At 48.2% G+C, this 17,817-nt stretch overlaps 1 protein-coding gene across 6 annotated transcripts in view; it reads left to right on the top strand.

Annotated features, from left to right (window-relative positions):
• Positions 1 to 17,817, top strand: part of LOC140428264 (M-phase phosphoprotein 9) — a 266,696-nt gene that overhangs the window by 219,543 nt on the left and 29,336 nt on the right. For all 6 annotated transcript variants that reach the window (XM_072514583.1, XM_072514911.1, XM_072514834.1 and 3 more), the window contains exons 20-22: positions 5,653 to 5,773; positions 16,509 to 16,612; positions 16,951 to 17,210. In XM_072514583.1, the coding sequence (XP_072370684.1) occupies positions 5,653 to 5,773; positions 16,509 to 16,612; positions 16,951 to 17,210 (485 nt within the window). The remainder of the gene's footprint in view (positions 1 to 5,652; positions 5,774 to 16,508; positions 16,613 to 16,950; positions 17,211 to 17,817) is intronic.

The following is a 17,817-nucleotide window of genomic DNA, read 5'->3' on the forward strand; positions in this document are numbered from 1 at the left end:
TTTTATGGTGCAGATGGGAGGAGTAGATCCCTGGAGATTTAGTAGACCTAGGAGTAAGGAGTTTTCGTTTTTCTCCTATGTACATAAAGTATTTTCACGAATAGATTTTTTTGTTTTGGGAAGGGCACTGATCCCAAAGGTGACGGGGACGGAGTACACTGCTATAGCCATCTCGGATCATGCTCCACACTGGGTGGACCTGGAGATAGGGGAAGAAAAACAACAGCTTCCACCCTGGAGAATGGACATGGGATTATTGGCAGATGAGGGGGTGTGTTTAAGGGTGAGGGGGTGTATTGAAAGGTACTTGGAAATTAATGATAATGGGGAGGTACAGGTGGGAGTGGTCTGGGAGGCACTGAAGGCAGTGGTTAGAGGGGAGCTGATATCTATTAGGGCACATAAAGGAAAGCAGGAGGGTAGGGAAAGGGAGCGGTTGTTGAAAGAACTGCTGACGGTGGACAGACAATACGCGGAGGCACCGGAGGAGGGACTATACAGGGAAAGCCAAAGGCTACATATAGAGTTTGACTTGTTGACTACGGGTAAGGCAGAGGCACAATGGAGGAAGGCACAGGGTGTACATTACGAATATGGGGAGAAGGCGAGTAGGTTGTTGGCCCACCAACTGAGGAAAAGGGGAGCAGCAAGGGAGATAGGGGGGGTGAGAGATGAGGAGGGGGAGATGGAGCGGGGAGCGGAGAGAGTGAATGGAGTGTTCAAGGCATTTTATGAAAGATTATATGAAGCGCAGCCCCCGGACGGGAAGGAGAGAATGATGTGCTTTCTGGATCAGCTGGAATTTCCTAAGGTGGAGGAACAGGAGAGAGTGGGGCTGGGAGCACAGATTGAGACGGAGGAAGTAGTGAAAGGGATTGGAAGCATGCAGGCGGGGAAGGCCCCGGGACCAGACTGATTCCCAGTTGAATTCTATAAGAAATATTTGGACTTGCTGGCCCCGCTACTGATGAGAACCTTTAATGAGGCGAGGGAAAGGGGGCAGCTGCCCCCGACTATGTCAGAGGCAACGATATCGCTCCTCCTAAAGAAGGAAAAAGACCCGCTGCAATGCGGGTCATACAGGCCCACTTCCCTCCTGAATGTGGATGCTAAGATCCTGGCCAAGGTAATGGCAATGAGGATAGAGGATTGTGTCCCGGGGGTGGTCCATGAGGACCAAACTGGGTTTGTGAAGGGGAGACAGCTAAATACAAATATACGGAGGCTGCTAGGGGTAATGATGATGCCCCCACCAGAGGGGGAAGCGGAGATAGTGGTGGCGATGGATGCCGAGAAAGCATTTGATAGAGTGGAGTGGGATTATTTGTGGGAGGTGTTGAGGAGATTTGGCTTTGGGGACGGGTATATCAGGTGGGTACAGTTGCTGTATAGGGCCCCGATGGCGAGCGTGGTCACGAATGGACGGGGGTCGGACTATTTTCGGCTCCATAGAGGGACGAGACAGGGATGTCCTCTGTCCCCGTTATTGTTTGCACTGGCGATTGAAACCCTGGCCATGGCACTGAGGGGTTCCAGGAAGTGGAGGGGAGTACTTCGGGGGGGAGAAGAACACCGGGTATCTCTATATGCGGACGATTTGTTGCTATATGTGGCGGACCCGGCGGAGGGGATGCCAGAGATAATGCGGACACTTGGGGAGTTTGGGGATTTTTCAGGGTATAAACTGAACATGGGGAAAAGTGAGTTATTTGTGGTGCACCCTTGGGAGCAGAGCAGAGAGATAAAAGATTTACCGTTGAGGAAGGTAACAAGGGACTTCCGGTACCTGGGGATCCAGATAGCCAAGAATTGCGGTACATTACATAGGCTTAATTTAACACGGTTGGTGGAACAGATGGAGGAGGATTTCAAGAGATGGGACATGGTGTCCTTGTCATTGGCAGGTAGGGTGCAGGCGGTTAAAATGGTGGTCCTCCCGAGATTCCTTTTTGTGTTTCAGTGCCTCCCGGTGGTGATCACGAAGGCTTTTTTCAAAAGAATTGAGAAGAGCATTATGAGTTTTGTGTGGGCTGGGAAGACCCCGAGAGTGAGGCGGGGATTCTTGCAGCGTAGTAGGGACAGGGGGGGCTGGCACTACCGAGCCTAAGTGAGTACTACTGGGCCGCCAATGTTTCAATGGTGTGTAAGTGGATGGGAGAAGGGGAGGGAGCGGCGTGGAAGAGAATGGAGAGGGCGTCCTGCAAGGGGACTAGCCTGCAAGCAATGGTGACGGCGCCGTTGCCGTTCTCACCAAAGAAATACACCACAAGCCCGGTGGTGGTGGCTACATTGAGAATTTGGGGGCAGTGGAGACGGCATAGGGGAGGGGCGGGAGCTTCGGTGCGGTCCCCAATAAGAAACAATCATAGGTTCGTTCCGGGGAGAATGGATGGGGGATTTGGAGCATGGCAAAGAGCTGGGGTAGTACAATTAAGAGGTCTATTTGTAGATGGGACGTTTGCGAGTTTGGGAGCGCTGACGGAGAAATATGGGTTGCCCCAAGGGAATGCATTTCGGTATATGCAATTGAGGGCTTTTGCGAGGCAACAGGTGAGGGAATTCCCGCAGCTCCCGACGCAGGAAGTGCAGGATAGAGTGATCTCAGAGACATGGGTGGGGGACGGTAAGGCAGCGAACATATACAGGGAGATGAGGGGCGAGGGGGAGATCATGGTAGATGAGCTGAAAGGGAAATGGGAAGAAAAACTGGGGGAGGAGATTGAGGAGGGGCTGTGGGCGGATGCCCTACGTAGGGTAAACTCATCGTCCTCGTGTGCCAGGCTAAGCCTGATACAATTTAAGGTGCGACACAGGGCGCATACGACTGGAGCACGGCTTAGTAAATTTTTGGGGGTCGAGGATAGGTGTGCGAGATGCTCGAGAGGCCCAGCGAATCACACGCACATGTTCTGGTCATGCCCGATACTACAGGGGTTCTGGGTAGGGGTGGCAAAGGTGCTTTCGAAGGTGGTGGGGGTCCGGGTCGAACCAAGCTGGGGGTTGGCTATATTTGGGGTTGCAGAAGAGCCGGGAGTGCAGGAGGCGAGAGAGGCTGACGTGTTGGCCTTTGCGTCCCTTGTAGCCCGGCGCAGGATATTGTTACTGTGGAAGGAAGCTAAACCCCCGGAGGTGGAGACCTGGATAAACGATATGGCAGGATTTATAAAGTTAGAACGGATTAAGTTTGTGTTAAGGGGTTCGGCTCAGGGGTTCACCAGGCGGTGGCAACCGTTCGCCGACTACCTCACAGAAAGATAGAGGGAATGGAAAAGAAGTAGATAACAGCAGCAACCCAGGGGGGAGGGGGGGTGGGGTGGGGGGGAGGAATCGAACGGACTCTCAGGGATGTTATTGTACATGTATAGGTATTTGGTATATGTAATTGTATATTGAACTGTTGGACTGTAATTTTGGAGAGTATTTATTTTGGACAAGGCAGTTGCCATTTAGTTTTGTTTTTCTTTTGTTTTTGTTTATATATATTATTTATTTATTTGTTTAAAACTGGCCACGGCTATTTATATTGCTTTATTGTTGTGTAAAAGAAACACTACGTATTGTTATGTTTGGCCAAAAAACTCGAATAAAATATATATATTTTTAAAAAAGTATAACTACAAGGATTACAGCACATAATTTAAAAAAGGAATAAAACTGCACAGACCACATTTCATATAATCAATTTAATATGGCTTTTGCCAGAGCAGGAAATCGGGCAACTCTCGTGCTTACACTTCACATGCCCTTGCAAGAGAAAAGACAACAACAAATAATTTACAGCCTAATCACGGGTAACGTCCAGGATTATAGAAAAACTTCAGGATAATAACACATGACACAATCTATGTTGCTCAAGGGCCAAAATCATCTCCGGATCATCGAACACTCCTCAGGATCTCGCTAAGACACCAATGAACGAAGCATCTTCGCTTCCACCATGCCGAGGCCCAAGTGATCCACATCCTAGGGGGGGACTGGGCGGGACGACTCGACACCATCGGCCACCTCCAACCCCTCACGACGAACATTGAGAACCGAATAATATAGTCCAGTAGTTGGTTTTGGGGGGAGGGGATCCAACCGACCCCAGGCCTCGAAGACCACGGGCAGCATGGTAGCATTGTGGATAGCACAATTGCTTCACAGCTTCAGGGTCCCAGGTTCGATTCCGGCTTGGGTCACTGTCTGTGCGGAGTCTGCACATCCTCCCCGTGTGTGCGTGGGTTTCCTGCGGGTGCTCCGGTTTCCTCCCACAGTCCAAAGATGTGCAGGTTAGGTGGATTGGCCATGATAAATTGCCCTTAGTGTTCAAAATTGCCCTTAGTGTTGGGTGGGGTTACTGGGTTATGGGGATCGGGTGGAGGTGTTGACCTTGGGTAGGGTGTTCTTTCCAAGAGCCGGCGCAGTGTCGATGGGCCGAATAGCCTCCTTCTGCACTGTAAATTCTATGTCTATGTAAAAGCTTCCGTCGACCCTGATACACCCAGCCTTCAGATCAAGATTACTAAAGCATGGTCGCCAATTTTCAAATTCAATCAGGAACTTGCGTCCCAAATCTCGCCAAGAACTGGGCTCACGGACACTCCTTGTCCGAGACACAGTGCAACAGGATTTCAAAGAATCGAAGGCATGCTTTTACCAGGGAAAGTGCTCTATCGAATACAAGGATTCTGTCTTGCGACTCCACCATTCTCCCAAGGGTACCTCAAAGTGAGCTCCAAAGATCTGCATCACGGAGGCAAGATCTTCCTCTTGAACAACAATTGCAATGGCGTCCATCATCCCGATGCACACAGCAAGGCGTCGGCCATTCACTAGCAACAACGTCACTTCAAGCTGAGCCTGGCCCAGCCAACCACGACCGCCATGGCAAAAAGGGGATTCTCTTCGATTTAACTCAGCTCCTCATTGCAAAATTGCAACCAGGATCATGCAGGGACATAGTGCAAGATATATATGCCAATAAACAGACTATGAAATGTGCACTCGGATAAAATTAATGTTAAAAGACGAGCAGAACCAGACCTCGCAAACATGCAGCCACTCCTGCACTCGCGTCGCGTGACCCCTCCCCAGAATCAATTCTTTGTAAAACAATAAATTAGATGAAGATTTTATTTGAATGTATAACTTTGCAGTTAGGGATTTGCCTCCTAAGGCTTCCCATAATTTGGGTTTAATGATTCAGTTAACTTGCAAAGCTTTGAAAATTCACCCTAAGATAAGTGAGGGACGGGCAAAAAATGCTGGCTGAGTCCAGAATGCCGTATCCCGTTAACAAGTGAAAGAAACATGGGCGTGAACCCAGTTCTTGAGTCGGGCCAAGTGCTGAGGTACTGAGACAAAAGTGTGTGGGCTCTGAAGTCCCATCAGGCGGGTAATGTTATTTTTTTGTCCTCCAGCTGTAGGACATTCTGGCAGTCTGACAGCATGTCTGACAGCGTGTCCTGTCGGCAGCAGATACCAGAACTTGGGACTAAAGATGGGAAATAATTTAGTCAAAGAAAGTGACATTTAAAAGAAATTGGTACAAATATCTGCATTGCCTATTGGCTTGTTTTTTCCCCACCGGAAAATACTGTGACCAGCTGTTGACAGATTTTAAAATGCACCTGTTCAAATACAGAACTGATTTTTTTCGTTCTATTTCAGCTAAACGAAACACATTGCTAACATCATTGTCTGCTAAGTCCAGTCCCAAACGCTGTCCTAAAGAAAATTTGTCCCCTGGATTTAATCATCTCCTTGGCAAAGAAGAAAAAACAGTGACAAGGTAATCATCTGCATTATGTTATGGGCCAGGGCTTAGAAGCTCCAAAATGTATTATGAAGTTCACCTGACCCACAATCTTTATGTTGAATTTGGCTAGGATGAGCACACAGCTACAGTAATCTATGTATGAACCCTTAATGAATTTCCCCCTTAGCTGTTCCAATTCAATAACAAAATCCAATAAACCAAAACCCCTTTCAAGCACACTGTATTCTCACTTGACTGGGACTGGTCCTTTTCCTGAGCTTCTGATCCAGTTTCAATCAGCAGTTTCAAACTCCTTCCGGAAAACAACTATATCTTCAAAGTTACCAAGGCAGTTAGCCACAACCAATGTGCTTTTTACTGGAGCAGCTTTTAAAATGAAAACAGGGAAAATACTTCTTTCTCCTTCTGCAGTCCAAAGCAGTCAAACTGAAACCCAAAGAAGAACTCTCACCTGAGAGCCACAGCCCAACGTGCTACAAGTCACATGATAAGAGACAAAACCTTTCTTAAAGGGACACTCGTATGACAATTAGGTAATATCTAGTAAGAAGTCTTGCAACACCAGACTAAAGTCCAACAGGTTTATTTGGAATCACTAGCTTTCGGAGTGTAGCTCCTTCATCAGGTTAGTGAAGAGGTGGGTTCCACAAACATGTATATAGACAAAGTCAATGATGCAAGATGATACTTTGAATGTGATTCTTTGCAGGTAATTAAGTCTTTACAGGTCCAGACTTGAGAGAGGGATAATCACAGGGAAAAGAGGTGTGAATTGTCTCAAGTCAGGACACTTGGTAGGATTTTGTAAGCTCAGGCCAGATGGTGGGGGGTTAATATCGTGAGACATGTCGGCATTGCTAAGACCTTGGTGTCCTCATGAATCAGTCGCTGAAAGTGAGCACACAGGATAGCAGGCAAAAAGATGGCAAATGGTATGTTGAGAGCTTCATAGCGAGAGGATTTGAGTATAGGAATAGGGATATTTTATTGCAATTGTATAGGGCATTGGTGAAGCAATTGTGTGCAATTTTGGTGTCCATATCTGAGAAAGGATGTTCTTGCGATGGTGAGAGTGCAGCAACGTTTTACCAGGCTGATTCCTGGGATGGCAAAAGAATGAGGGGATCTCATAGAAACTTAGAAAATTCTAACAGGATTAGATAGGGTAGATTCAGAAAGAATGTTCCGATGCTGGGGGAGTCCAGAAGTAGAGGTCATAGTTTGAGGATAAGGGGGAAACCTTTTAGGACTGAGGTGAGGACAAATTTCTTCACCCAGAGAGTGGTGAACCTGTGGACTTCGCTACCACAGAAAGTAGTTGAGGCAAAAAAAACTAATTTCAAGAAGGAATTAAATTTAGATTTATTGACACGTGTACTGAGGTACAGTGAAAAGTATCGTTCTGCATACAGTGCAGGCAGATCGTTCCATACATGAAAAATATAGGATATATGATAACTACACAATGTAAATGCATGGACATCGGGTGAAGCCTACGGAGTATAGTGCTACACAGTAGAGAAGATGCGTAGAGAGATCAGTTCAGTCCATAACAGGGCCATTTAGAAGTCTGGTAACAGCAGGGAAGAGGCTGTTTTTGAATCTGTTACTGCATGTTCTCAGACTTTTGTATCTTCTGACCAATCAAAGAGGTTGGAAGGGAGAATACGTCGGGTGGGAGGAATCTTTGATTATGCTGCCTGCTTTCGCAAGGCAGCGGGAGGTGTTGGCAAAGTCAGTGGACTGGATTGCATGATGGACTGGTCTGTGATCACAACTCTGTAGTTTCTTACGGTCTTGGGCCGAGCAGTTGCCATACCAGGCTGTGATGCAGCCAGATAGGATGCTTTCTTTGGTGCATCTGTAAAAGTTGGTAAGAGTCAATATGGACAAGCTGAATTTCCTTGGTTTCCAAAGGAAATGTAGGTGCTGTTGTGCTTTCTTGGTCGTAGTGTCAACATTGGTGGATCAGGACAGATTGTTGGTGTATGTATACAGCTAGGAATTTGGAGCTGTCAACCATCTCCATCTCTTGATCAATAAGGGGATTAGGTGTTAAGGGGAGAAGGCAGGAGAATGGGGATGAGAAAATATCAATCATGATTGAATGGCGGAGCAGACTCGATGGGCCGAGTGGTCTAATTCTGCTCCTATGTCTTATGGTCTTATGGACACCATTGATGCAGAGAGGGGTGTGTATGATACTTCGCTTCCTGAAGTCGATGACCAGCTCCTTAGTTTTGCTGACATTGAGGGAGAGATTGTTGTTGTTGAACCATACCACTAGATTCTCTATCTCCTTTACTCTGACTCATCGTTGTTCGAGACCCAGTACGCTCCTGTCGTCAGAAAACCTAGATGGAGTTGGAGCTGGATTTTGCCACACAGTCTTGTGTGTACAGGGAGTATAGTAGGGGGCTATGTACGCATTCTTCCCGGTATTGAGGACTTTCGTGGAGGAGGTGTTGTTGTTTATTCTTACTGATTGTGGTCTGTGGGTCAGAAAGTCGAGGATCCAGTTGCAGAGTGAGGAACCAAGCCCTAGGTTTTGGAGCTTTGATATGAGCTTGTCTGGGATCATGGTGTTGAAGGCAGAGCTGTAGTCAATAAATAGGAGTCTGACGTAGGAGTCCTTGTTGTTGAGATATTCCAGTGGTGAGTGTAGGTCCAGGGAAATTAATTCTGTTGTGGACCATTTGTGGCGGTATGTGAATTATAGTGGATCATGGCATTCTGGGAATATGGAGTTGATGTGTCTCACGACTATCCTCTCAAAGCACTTCATAATGATAGTTGTCAGGGCCAATGGACTGTAGTCGTTGAGGCACGTTGCCTGTTTCTTCTTGACACCGGTCTCATGGTGGTCTTCATGAAGCAGGTGGGAACCACGGAATGGAGTAGGGAGAGGTTGAAGATGCCTGCGAAGACACCCACCAGTTGGTCCCTGCAGGATTGGAGTGCATGACCAGGGACTCTGTCTGTCGGGACCCGTTGCTTTCCGTGGGTTAATTTTCAAGAAGGCCGAGCTGACTTTGGAAGTTGTCACGGTAGATATGGGTGTGTCCAAGGCTGTTGGGACAGTTGACGATGCTTTGTTGGCTTCCTGCTCAAAACAAGCAGAATGCATTGAGTTCATCGGAGAGGGGTGCTCTGTTGCCAGAGATTCTACTCGGCTTTGCTTTGAAGCCCGTTATGTTGTTTAAGCCTTGCCACAACCGACGAGAGACCGTGTTGTTAGTCTGTGACTCTAGCTCAGTCTTGTATTGTCTCTTGGCATCCTTTTTTTAAAATAAATATTTTATTGAAAATTTTTGGTCAACCAACACAGTACATTGTGCATCCTTTACACAATATTATAACAACACAAATAACAATGACCTATTTTATAAACAAAAAATGAATAAATAATAAATAACAAAAATGAAAACTAACCCTAATTGGCAACTGCCTTATCACAAGTAACACTCTCCAAAAATATAATTTAACAGTCCAATATATAATTATCTGTCGCAACGACCTATACATATTATACAGTATATATTAACAACCCTGAGAGTCCTTCTGGTTCCTCCTCCTCCTCCTCCCTCCCCCCCCCCCCCCCCCCCCCCCCCCCCCCGATCCTGGGCTGCTGCTGCTGCCTTCTTTTTTCCATTCCATCTATCTTTCTGCGAGGTATTCGACGAACGGTTGCCACCGCCTGGTGAACCCTTGAGCCGACCCCCTTAGAACGAACTTAATCCGCTCTAGCTTTATAACCCTGCCATGTCATTTATCCAGGTCTCCACCCCCCGGGGGCTTGGCTTCTTTCCACATTAACAATATCCTGCGCCGGGCTACCAGGGACGCAAAGGCCAAAACATCGGCCTCTCTCGCCTCCTGCACTCCCGGCACTTCTGCAACCCCAAATATAGCCAACCCCCAGCTTGGTTCGACCCGGACCCCCACTACTTTTGAAAGCACCTTTGTCACCCCCATCCAAAACCCCTGTAGTGCCGGGCATGACCAAAACATATGGGTATGATTCGCTGGGCTTCTCGAGCACCTCGCACACCTATCCTCCACCCCAAAAAATTTACTGAGCCGTGCTCCAGTCATATGCGCCCTGTGTAATACCTTAAACTGAATCAGGCTTAGCCTGGCACACGAGGACGACGAGTTTACCCTGCTTAGGGCATCTGCCCACAGCCCCTCCTCGATCTCCTCCCCCAGCTCTTCTTCCCATTTCCCTTTTAGTTCATCTACCATAGTCTCCCCTTTGTCCCTCATTTCCCTATATATATCTGACACCTTACCATCCCCCACCCATGTCTTTGAGATCACTCTGTCCTGCACCTCTTGTGTCGGGAGCTGCGGGAATTCCCTCACTTGTTGCCTCGCAAAAGCCCTCAGTTGCATATACCTGAATGCATTCCCTTGGGGCAACCCATATTTCTCGGTCAGCGCTCCCAGACTCGCGAACTTCCCATCCACAAACAGATCTTTCAGTTGCGTTATTCCTGCTCTTTGCCACATTCCATATCCCCCATCCATTCCCCCCGGGGCAAACCTATGGTTGTTTCTTATTGGGGACCCCCCCAAGGCTCCAGTCTTTCCCCTATGCCGTCTCCACTGTCCCCAAATCTTCAGTGTAGCCACCACCACCGGGCTTGTGGTGTAGTTCCTCGGTGAGAACGGCAATGGGGCTGTCACCATAGCCTGTAGGCTAGTCCCCCTACAGGACGCCCTCTCTAATCTCTTCCACGCCGCTCCCTCCTCCTCTCCCATCCACTTACTCACCATTGAAATATTAGCGGCCCAATAATACTCACTTAGGCTCGGTAGTGCCAGCCCCCCCCTATCCCTGCTACGCTGTACGAATCCCTTCCTCACTCTCGGGGTCTTCCCGGCCCACACAAAACCCATGATGCTCTTTTCAATCCTTTTAAAAAAAGCCTTCGTGATCACCACCGGGAGGCACTGAAACACAAAGAGGAATCTCGGGAGGACCACCATCTTAACCGCCTGCACCCTCCCTGCCAGTGACAGGGATACCATATCCCATCTCTTGAACTCCTCCTCCATTTGTTCCACCAACCGCGTTAAATTTAACCTATGCAATGTGCCCCAATTCTTGGCTATCTGGATCCCCAGGTAACGAAAGTCCCTTGTTACCTTCCTCAACGGTAGGTCCTCTATTTCTCTACTCTGCTCCCCTGGATGCACCACAAACAACTCACTTTTCCCCATGTTCAATTTATACCCTGAAAAATCCCCAAACTCCCCAAGTATCCGCATTATTTCTGGCATCCCCTCCGCCGGGTCTGCCACGTATAGTAGCAAATCGTCCGCATACAAAGATACCCGGTGTTCTTCTCCTCCTCTAAGTACTCCCCTCCACTTCCTGGAACCCCTCAACGCTATCGCCAGGGGCTCAATCGCCAGTGCAAACAATAATGGGGACAGAGGGCATCCCTGCCTTGTCCCTCTATGGAGCCGAAAATATGCAGATCCCCGTCCATTCGTGACCACGCTCGCCATCGGGGCCCTATACAACAGCTGCACCCATCTAACATACCCCTCTCCAAAACCAAATCTCCTCAACACCTCCCACAAATAATCCCACTCCACTCTATCAAATGCTTTCTCGGCATCCATCGCCACTACTATCTCCGTTTCCCCCTCTGGTGGGGCCATCATCATTACCTCTAACAGCCTCCGTATATTCGTGTTCAGCTGTCTCCCCTTCACAAACCCAGTTTGGTCCTCGTGGACCACCCCCGGGACACACTCCTCTATTCTCATTGCCATTACCTTGGCCAGGATCTTGGCATCTACATTTAGGAGGGAAATAGGTCTATAGGACCCGCATTGTAGCGGGTCCTTTTCCTTCTTTAAGAGAAGCGATATCGTTGCTTCAGACATAGTCGGGGGCAGTTGTCCCCTTTCCTTTGCCTCATTAAAGGTCCTCGTCAATACCGGGGCGAGCAAGTCCACATATTTTCTATAGAATTCGACTGGGAATCCATCCGGTCCCGGGGCCTTTCTCGCCTGCATGCTCCTAATTCCTTTCACCACTTCTTCTACCTCGATCTGTGCTCCCAGTCCCACCCTTTCCTGCTCTTCCACCTTGGGAAATTCCAGCCGATCCAAGAAGCCCATCATTCTCTCCCTCCCATCCGGGGGTTGAGCTTCATATAATTTTTTATAAAATGTCTTGAACACTCCATTCACTCTCTCCGCTCCCCGCTCCACCTCTCCTTCCTCATCCCTCACTCCCCCTATTTCCCTCGCTGCTCCCCTTTTCCTCAATTGGTGTGCCAGCAACCTGCTCGCCTTCTCCCCATATTCGTACTGTACACCCTGTGCCTTCCTCCATTGTGCCTCTGCAGTGCCCGTAGTCAGCAAGTCAAATTCTACATGTAGCCTTTGCCTTTCCCTGTACAGTCCCTCCTCCGGTGCTTCCGCATATTGTCTGTCCACCCTCAAAAGTTCTTGCAGCAACCGCTCCCGTTCCTTACTCTCCTGCTTCCCTTTATGTGCCCTTATTGATATCAGCTCCCCTCTAACCACCGCCTTCAACGCCTCCCAGACCACTCCCACCTGGACCTCCCCATTATCATTGAGTTCCAAGTACTTTTCAATGCACCCCCTCACCCTTAGACACACCCCCTCAACTGCCATTAGTCCCATGTCCATTCTCCAGGGTGGGCGCCCTCCTGTTTCCTCCCCTATCTCCAAGTCTACCCAGTGTGGAGCGTGATCCGAAATGGCTATAGCCGTATACTCCGTTCCCCTCACCTTCGGGATCAACGCCCTTCCCAGCACAAAAAAGTCTATTCGCGAGTAGACTTTATGGACATAGGAGAAAAACGAGAACTCCTTACTCCTAGGTCTGCTAAATCTCCACGGGTCTACACCTCCCATCTGCTCCATAAAATCTTTAAGTACCTTGGCTGCTGCCGGCCTCCTTCCAGTCCTGGACTTCGACCTATCCAGCCCTGGTTCCAACACCGTATTAAAATCTCCCCCCATTATCAGCTTTCCCATCTCTAGGTCCGGAATGCGTCCTAGCATCCGCCTCATAAAATTGGCATCATCCCAGTTCGGGGCATATACGTTTACCAAAACCACCGTCTCCCCCTGTAGTTTGCCACTCACCATCACGTATCTGCCCCCGTTATCCGCCACTATAGTCTTTGCCTCGAACATTACCCGCTTCCCCACTAATATAGCCACCCCCCTGTTTTTCGCATCTAGCCCCGAATGGAACACCTGCCCCACCCATCCTTTGCGTAGCCTAACCTGGTCTATCAGTTTCAGGTGCGTTTCCTGTAACATAACCACATCTGCCTTAAGTTTCTTAAGGTGTGCGAGTACCCGTGCCCTCTTTATCGGCCCGTTCAGCCCTCTCACGTTCCACGTGATCAGCCGGGTTGGGGGGGCTTCCTACCCCCCCTTGTCGATTAGCCATCCCCTTTTTCCAGCTCCTCACCCGGTTCCCACGCAGCTGTATCTCCCCCAGGCGGTGCCCCCCCGCCCAACCCCTCCCATACCAGCTCCCCCCTCTCCCCAGCAGCAGCAACCCAGTAATTCCCCCCTCCCACCCCCCCCGCTAGATCCCCCGCTAGCGTAATTACCCCCTCCCATGTTGCTCCCAGAAGTCAGCAAACTCTGGCCGACCTCGGCTTCCCCCCGTGACCTCGGCTCGCACCGTGCGACGCCCCCTCCTTCCTGCTTCTCTATTCCCGCCATGATTATCATAGCGTGGGAACCAAGCCCGCGCTTCTCCCTTGGCCCCGCCCCCAATGGCCAACGCCCCATCTCCTCCACCTCCCCTCCTCCCCCCATCACCACCTGTGGAAGAGAGAAAAGTTACCACATCGCAGGATTAGTACATAAAGCTCCTCTTTCCCCCCTTTTTAACCCCCCTCTTCGCCCCCCACATTCGCCCCACCCCTTTGTTCAAACGTTCTTTTTAATAACCCGCTCATTTCAGTTTTTCTTCCATAATAAAAGTCCACGCTTCTTCCGCCGTCTCAAAGTAGTGGTGCCTCCCTCGATATGTGACCCACAGTCTTGCCGGTTGCAGCATTCCAAATTTTATCCTCTTTTTATGAAGCACCGCCTTGGCCCGATTAAAGCTCGCCCTCCTTCTCGCCACCTCCGCACTCCAGTCTTGATAAACGCGGATCACCGCGTTCTCCCATTTACTGCTCCGAGTTTTCTTTGCCCATCTAAGGACCATTTCTCTATCCTTAAAACGGAGGAATCTCACCACTATGGCTCTGGGAATTTCTCCTGCTCTCGGTCCTCGCGCCATCACTCGGTATGCTCCCTCCACCTCCAACGGACCCGCCGGGGCCTCCGCTCCCATTAACGAGTGCAGCAGCGTGCTCACATATGCCCCGACGTCCGCTCCCTCCGCATCTTCAGGAAGACCAAGAATCCTCAGGTTGTTCCTCCTTGCGTTGTTCTCCAGTGCCTCCAACCTTTCCACACATCGTTTCTGATGTGCCCCATGCGTCTCCGTCTTCACCACCAGGCCCTGTATGTCGTCCTCATTCTCGGCTGCCTTTGCCTTCACGACCCGAAGCTCCCGCTCCTGGGTCTTTTGTCCCTCCTTTAGCCCTCCGATCGCCTATAGTATCGGGGCCAACAGCTCTTTCTTCATTTCCTTTTTGAGCTCTTCCACACAGCATTTCAAGAACTCTTGTTGTTCAGGGCCCCATGTTAAACTGCCACCTTCCGACGCCATCTTGGTTTTTGCTTGCCTTCCTTGCCGCTGTTCTAAAGGATCCACTGCAATCCGGCCACTTTCTCCTCTTTTCATCCGTATCCAGGGGGAATTCCCTTCTGGTTTACCGCACAGTGTTTTTAGCCGTCAAAATTGCCGTTGGGGCTCCTATCAAGAGCCCAAAAGTCCGTTTCACCGGGAGCTGCCGAAACGTGCGACTCAGCTGGTCATCGCCGCTCCTGGAAGTCCCGTCTCTTGGCATCCTTGATGGCTTTGCGGATCGTACCTAAATTTCTTGTGGAGGTCAGGGTCACCTGACTTTAACGGCTCAGACCTTGGATTTTGCTCTTGGAATAAAAGTGGGTGTGGCGCGATTTCAGAGTACTGAACTTGATGATCAGCCATGATCATAATGAATGGCGCAGCAGGCTCGAAAGACTGAATGGCCTCCTGCTTCTATTTTCTACATATGTTTCTGTGCATAAACCTTTTCAATGTTTACCTGTTTAAATATGTTGTGATGCTTCATTAATACGAAGGTTGACGACTGTTAAATTTTCAAATACATTCACAAGTCATAAATTAAGCCTATATTTCGTGAGTGACATTGGAAAATTATTATAGTTGCTGTAATGGGCATAGTGTCATTACAGCCGAGAAGGAGGCCATTTGGACCATTGAGATCTATTTGGTTCAGTGTTCTAGTGCGTTTCTGACCATTGAGAACAGGTACTGCAGTCACTTTTGATATAATCTTTCTATTGGTTTATTTTATTGCAGTTTTGTCACATTTGGTTTATAGAATATTTGAATTACATTTTTTAACCAATATTGCACACAATGGCATATGTGTGAACTTCAGTCAAGTGATAGTGCTCCAGTGCTGAGCTGTGACATTGTGTAAGACTGAATACATTCACACATGACATAATGCAGCTGTTATGATGAATAATGTTATGATTAATAATGTATGTTTTATGTCATTTAGTTATGTAAAATGTAAGCTTTGTGCAATTACTATCCCCTGGACAAAAAGGAGCAATAGAAAGGAAATTCAGCTTGTGTCCTATTGGATATAATTAAGCACGCTTGAAATAATAATAATTTTTATTATTGTCAAAAGTAGGCTTAAGAAAATTAGCACTGCAATGAAGTTACTGTGAAAATCCCCCAGTCGCCACACTCCAGCGCCTGTTCTGGTACACAGAGGGAGAATTCAGAATGTCCAATTCAGCTAACAAGCACGTCTTTCGGGACTTGTGGGAGGAAACTGGGGCACCCGGAGGAAACCCACACAGACACGGGGAGAACGTGCAGACTCCACACAGACAGTTACCCACGGTTGACTGCTTTGTAGACGTATTCAACTTTGCTTCAAACTGTATATGAGAGCTATGCCAAAGCAGTAATGGATCTGTTATTAACATGTGGGCAGAACATCACATGCATATGTCATATACTCTGGTACCAAACTATTTACAGAGGGAATGCTAAATATAAAATTAGACATTTTCATAATATTGCTCAATAATCAAGGTTGCAAGTTTGATTAGTGTTGATTGGTCCTGGGTAAGCTGCACTTGAGAATGATGGTACAGCACTTGTCTTGGGTGTTACAATTTCTGTATTTCTGGGATAATAATAATGTTTATTGTCACAGGTAGGCTTACATTCACCCTACAATGAAGTTACTGTGAAAAGCCCCTAGTCGCCACACTCTGGGGCCTGTTCGGAATTCAGAATGTCCAATTCACCTAACAGCACGTCTTTCGGGACTTGTGGGAGGAAACCGGAGGAAATTCATGCAGACACGGGGAGAACATGCAGACTCCGCACAGACAGTGACCCAAGCCGGGAATCGGACCTGAGACCCTGGCAATGTGAAGCAACAGTGCTAACCACTGTGCTACTGTGCCACCCCCATGCAGACTTTGGATGGAAACAGGGTTTTTTTTGTTGTTCAGATAAAAATGATTAGGCATTGCTGTGTGGAAGTGTACAATCTTCCTTTATAATGTTTTATTTTATTTTTAGATTTGATGTAAACTTGGATGAAATGGAGCTTCCAAGTTCAGTCCTCTCTCAAAGTTCAAGTCCAAGAAAAAGGCTTCATTTTTTCCCGCTGGAAAATACAAACGGTAAACGTGCATAATGTAAAATTATTTGACAAATATTTCAAAATTGCAGAAACTAACACTGGAGGTTTCTAAAATTAAATTTTGTGTACCCAGTTATATTTTCCAATTAAGGGGCAATTTAACGTGGCCAATCCACCAACCTTGCACATCTTCAGGTTGGGGTGAGACAGACGCTGGAGAATGTGCAAATTCCGCACGGAAATTGACCCGGGGCTGGGATTAAACCTCTGCGCCGTGAAGCAGCAGTGCTAACCACTGTGCTACCGTGCCGCTCTAGAAACTAAAAGTAAGAGTTATTTAATTTTTCATTTTAAAAATAGTGTGAATTTTTTTTGCAGCAATGCAAAATTCAAGGAATTGTGTTGACGACGAGTTTCAAGTTGAATCACGTTCAGATTCTGTACTAAATGCAGTGAAGCTGGGATCTGTTACTAGTCGGCCTGCATGGGAAGACAAGACAACCACTTTTCTTCAAAAAGAGAAGAAAATTCCAGTGCTACAAACACCCTATGAGACAGAACTGACATACAAAGCAAGAATGGAGGCACTAGGAGAAACTGAGAAGCTTTTTGATGCACTTATACAAGAAAAACAACAGGTAGGAATCAAATTACAATTCCTGCCCACAAATGTACATAGAATCATACACAGAAAATAGAAGCCGGAGGAGGCCAATTGGCCCTTCGAGCCTGCTCCACCACTCATTGTGATCATGCCTGATCATCAAGTTCAATATCCTGATCCCACCATACCCCCGCCCCCCCCAATCATAGAATCGAAGGAGGCCATTTGGCCCATCGTGTCTGCGTGGACCCTCCAAAAAAAGCAGTCTACATAGAACATTACAGCGCAGTACAGGCCCTTCATAGAATTTACAGTGCAGAAGGAGGCCATTCGGCCCATCGAGTCTGCACCGGCTCTTGGAAAGAGCACCCTACCCAAGATCCATACTTCCACCCTATCCCCATAACCCAGTAACCCCACCCAACACTAAGGGCAATTTTAGACACTAAGGGCAATTTAGAATGGCCAATCCACCTAACCTGCACATCTTTGGACTGTGGGAGGAAACCGGAGCACCCGGAGGAAACCCACGCACACACGGGGAGGATGTGCAGACTCCGCACAGACAGTGACCCAAGCCGGAATCGAACCTGGGACCTTGGAGCTGTGAAGCAATTGTGCTATCCACAGTGCTACCGTGC

The sequence above is a fragment of the Scyliorhinus torazame genome, chromosome 1 (assembly GCF_047496885.1).
Source record: "Scyliorhinus torazame isolate Kashiwa2021f chromosome 1, sScyTor2.1, whole genome shotgun sequence".
NCBI lineage: Eukaryota > Metazoa > Chordata > Chondrichthyes > Carcharhiniformes > Scyliorhinidae > Scyliorhinus > Scyliorhinus torazame.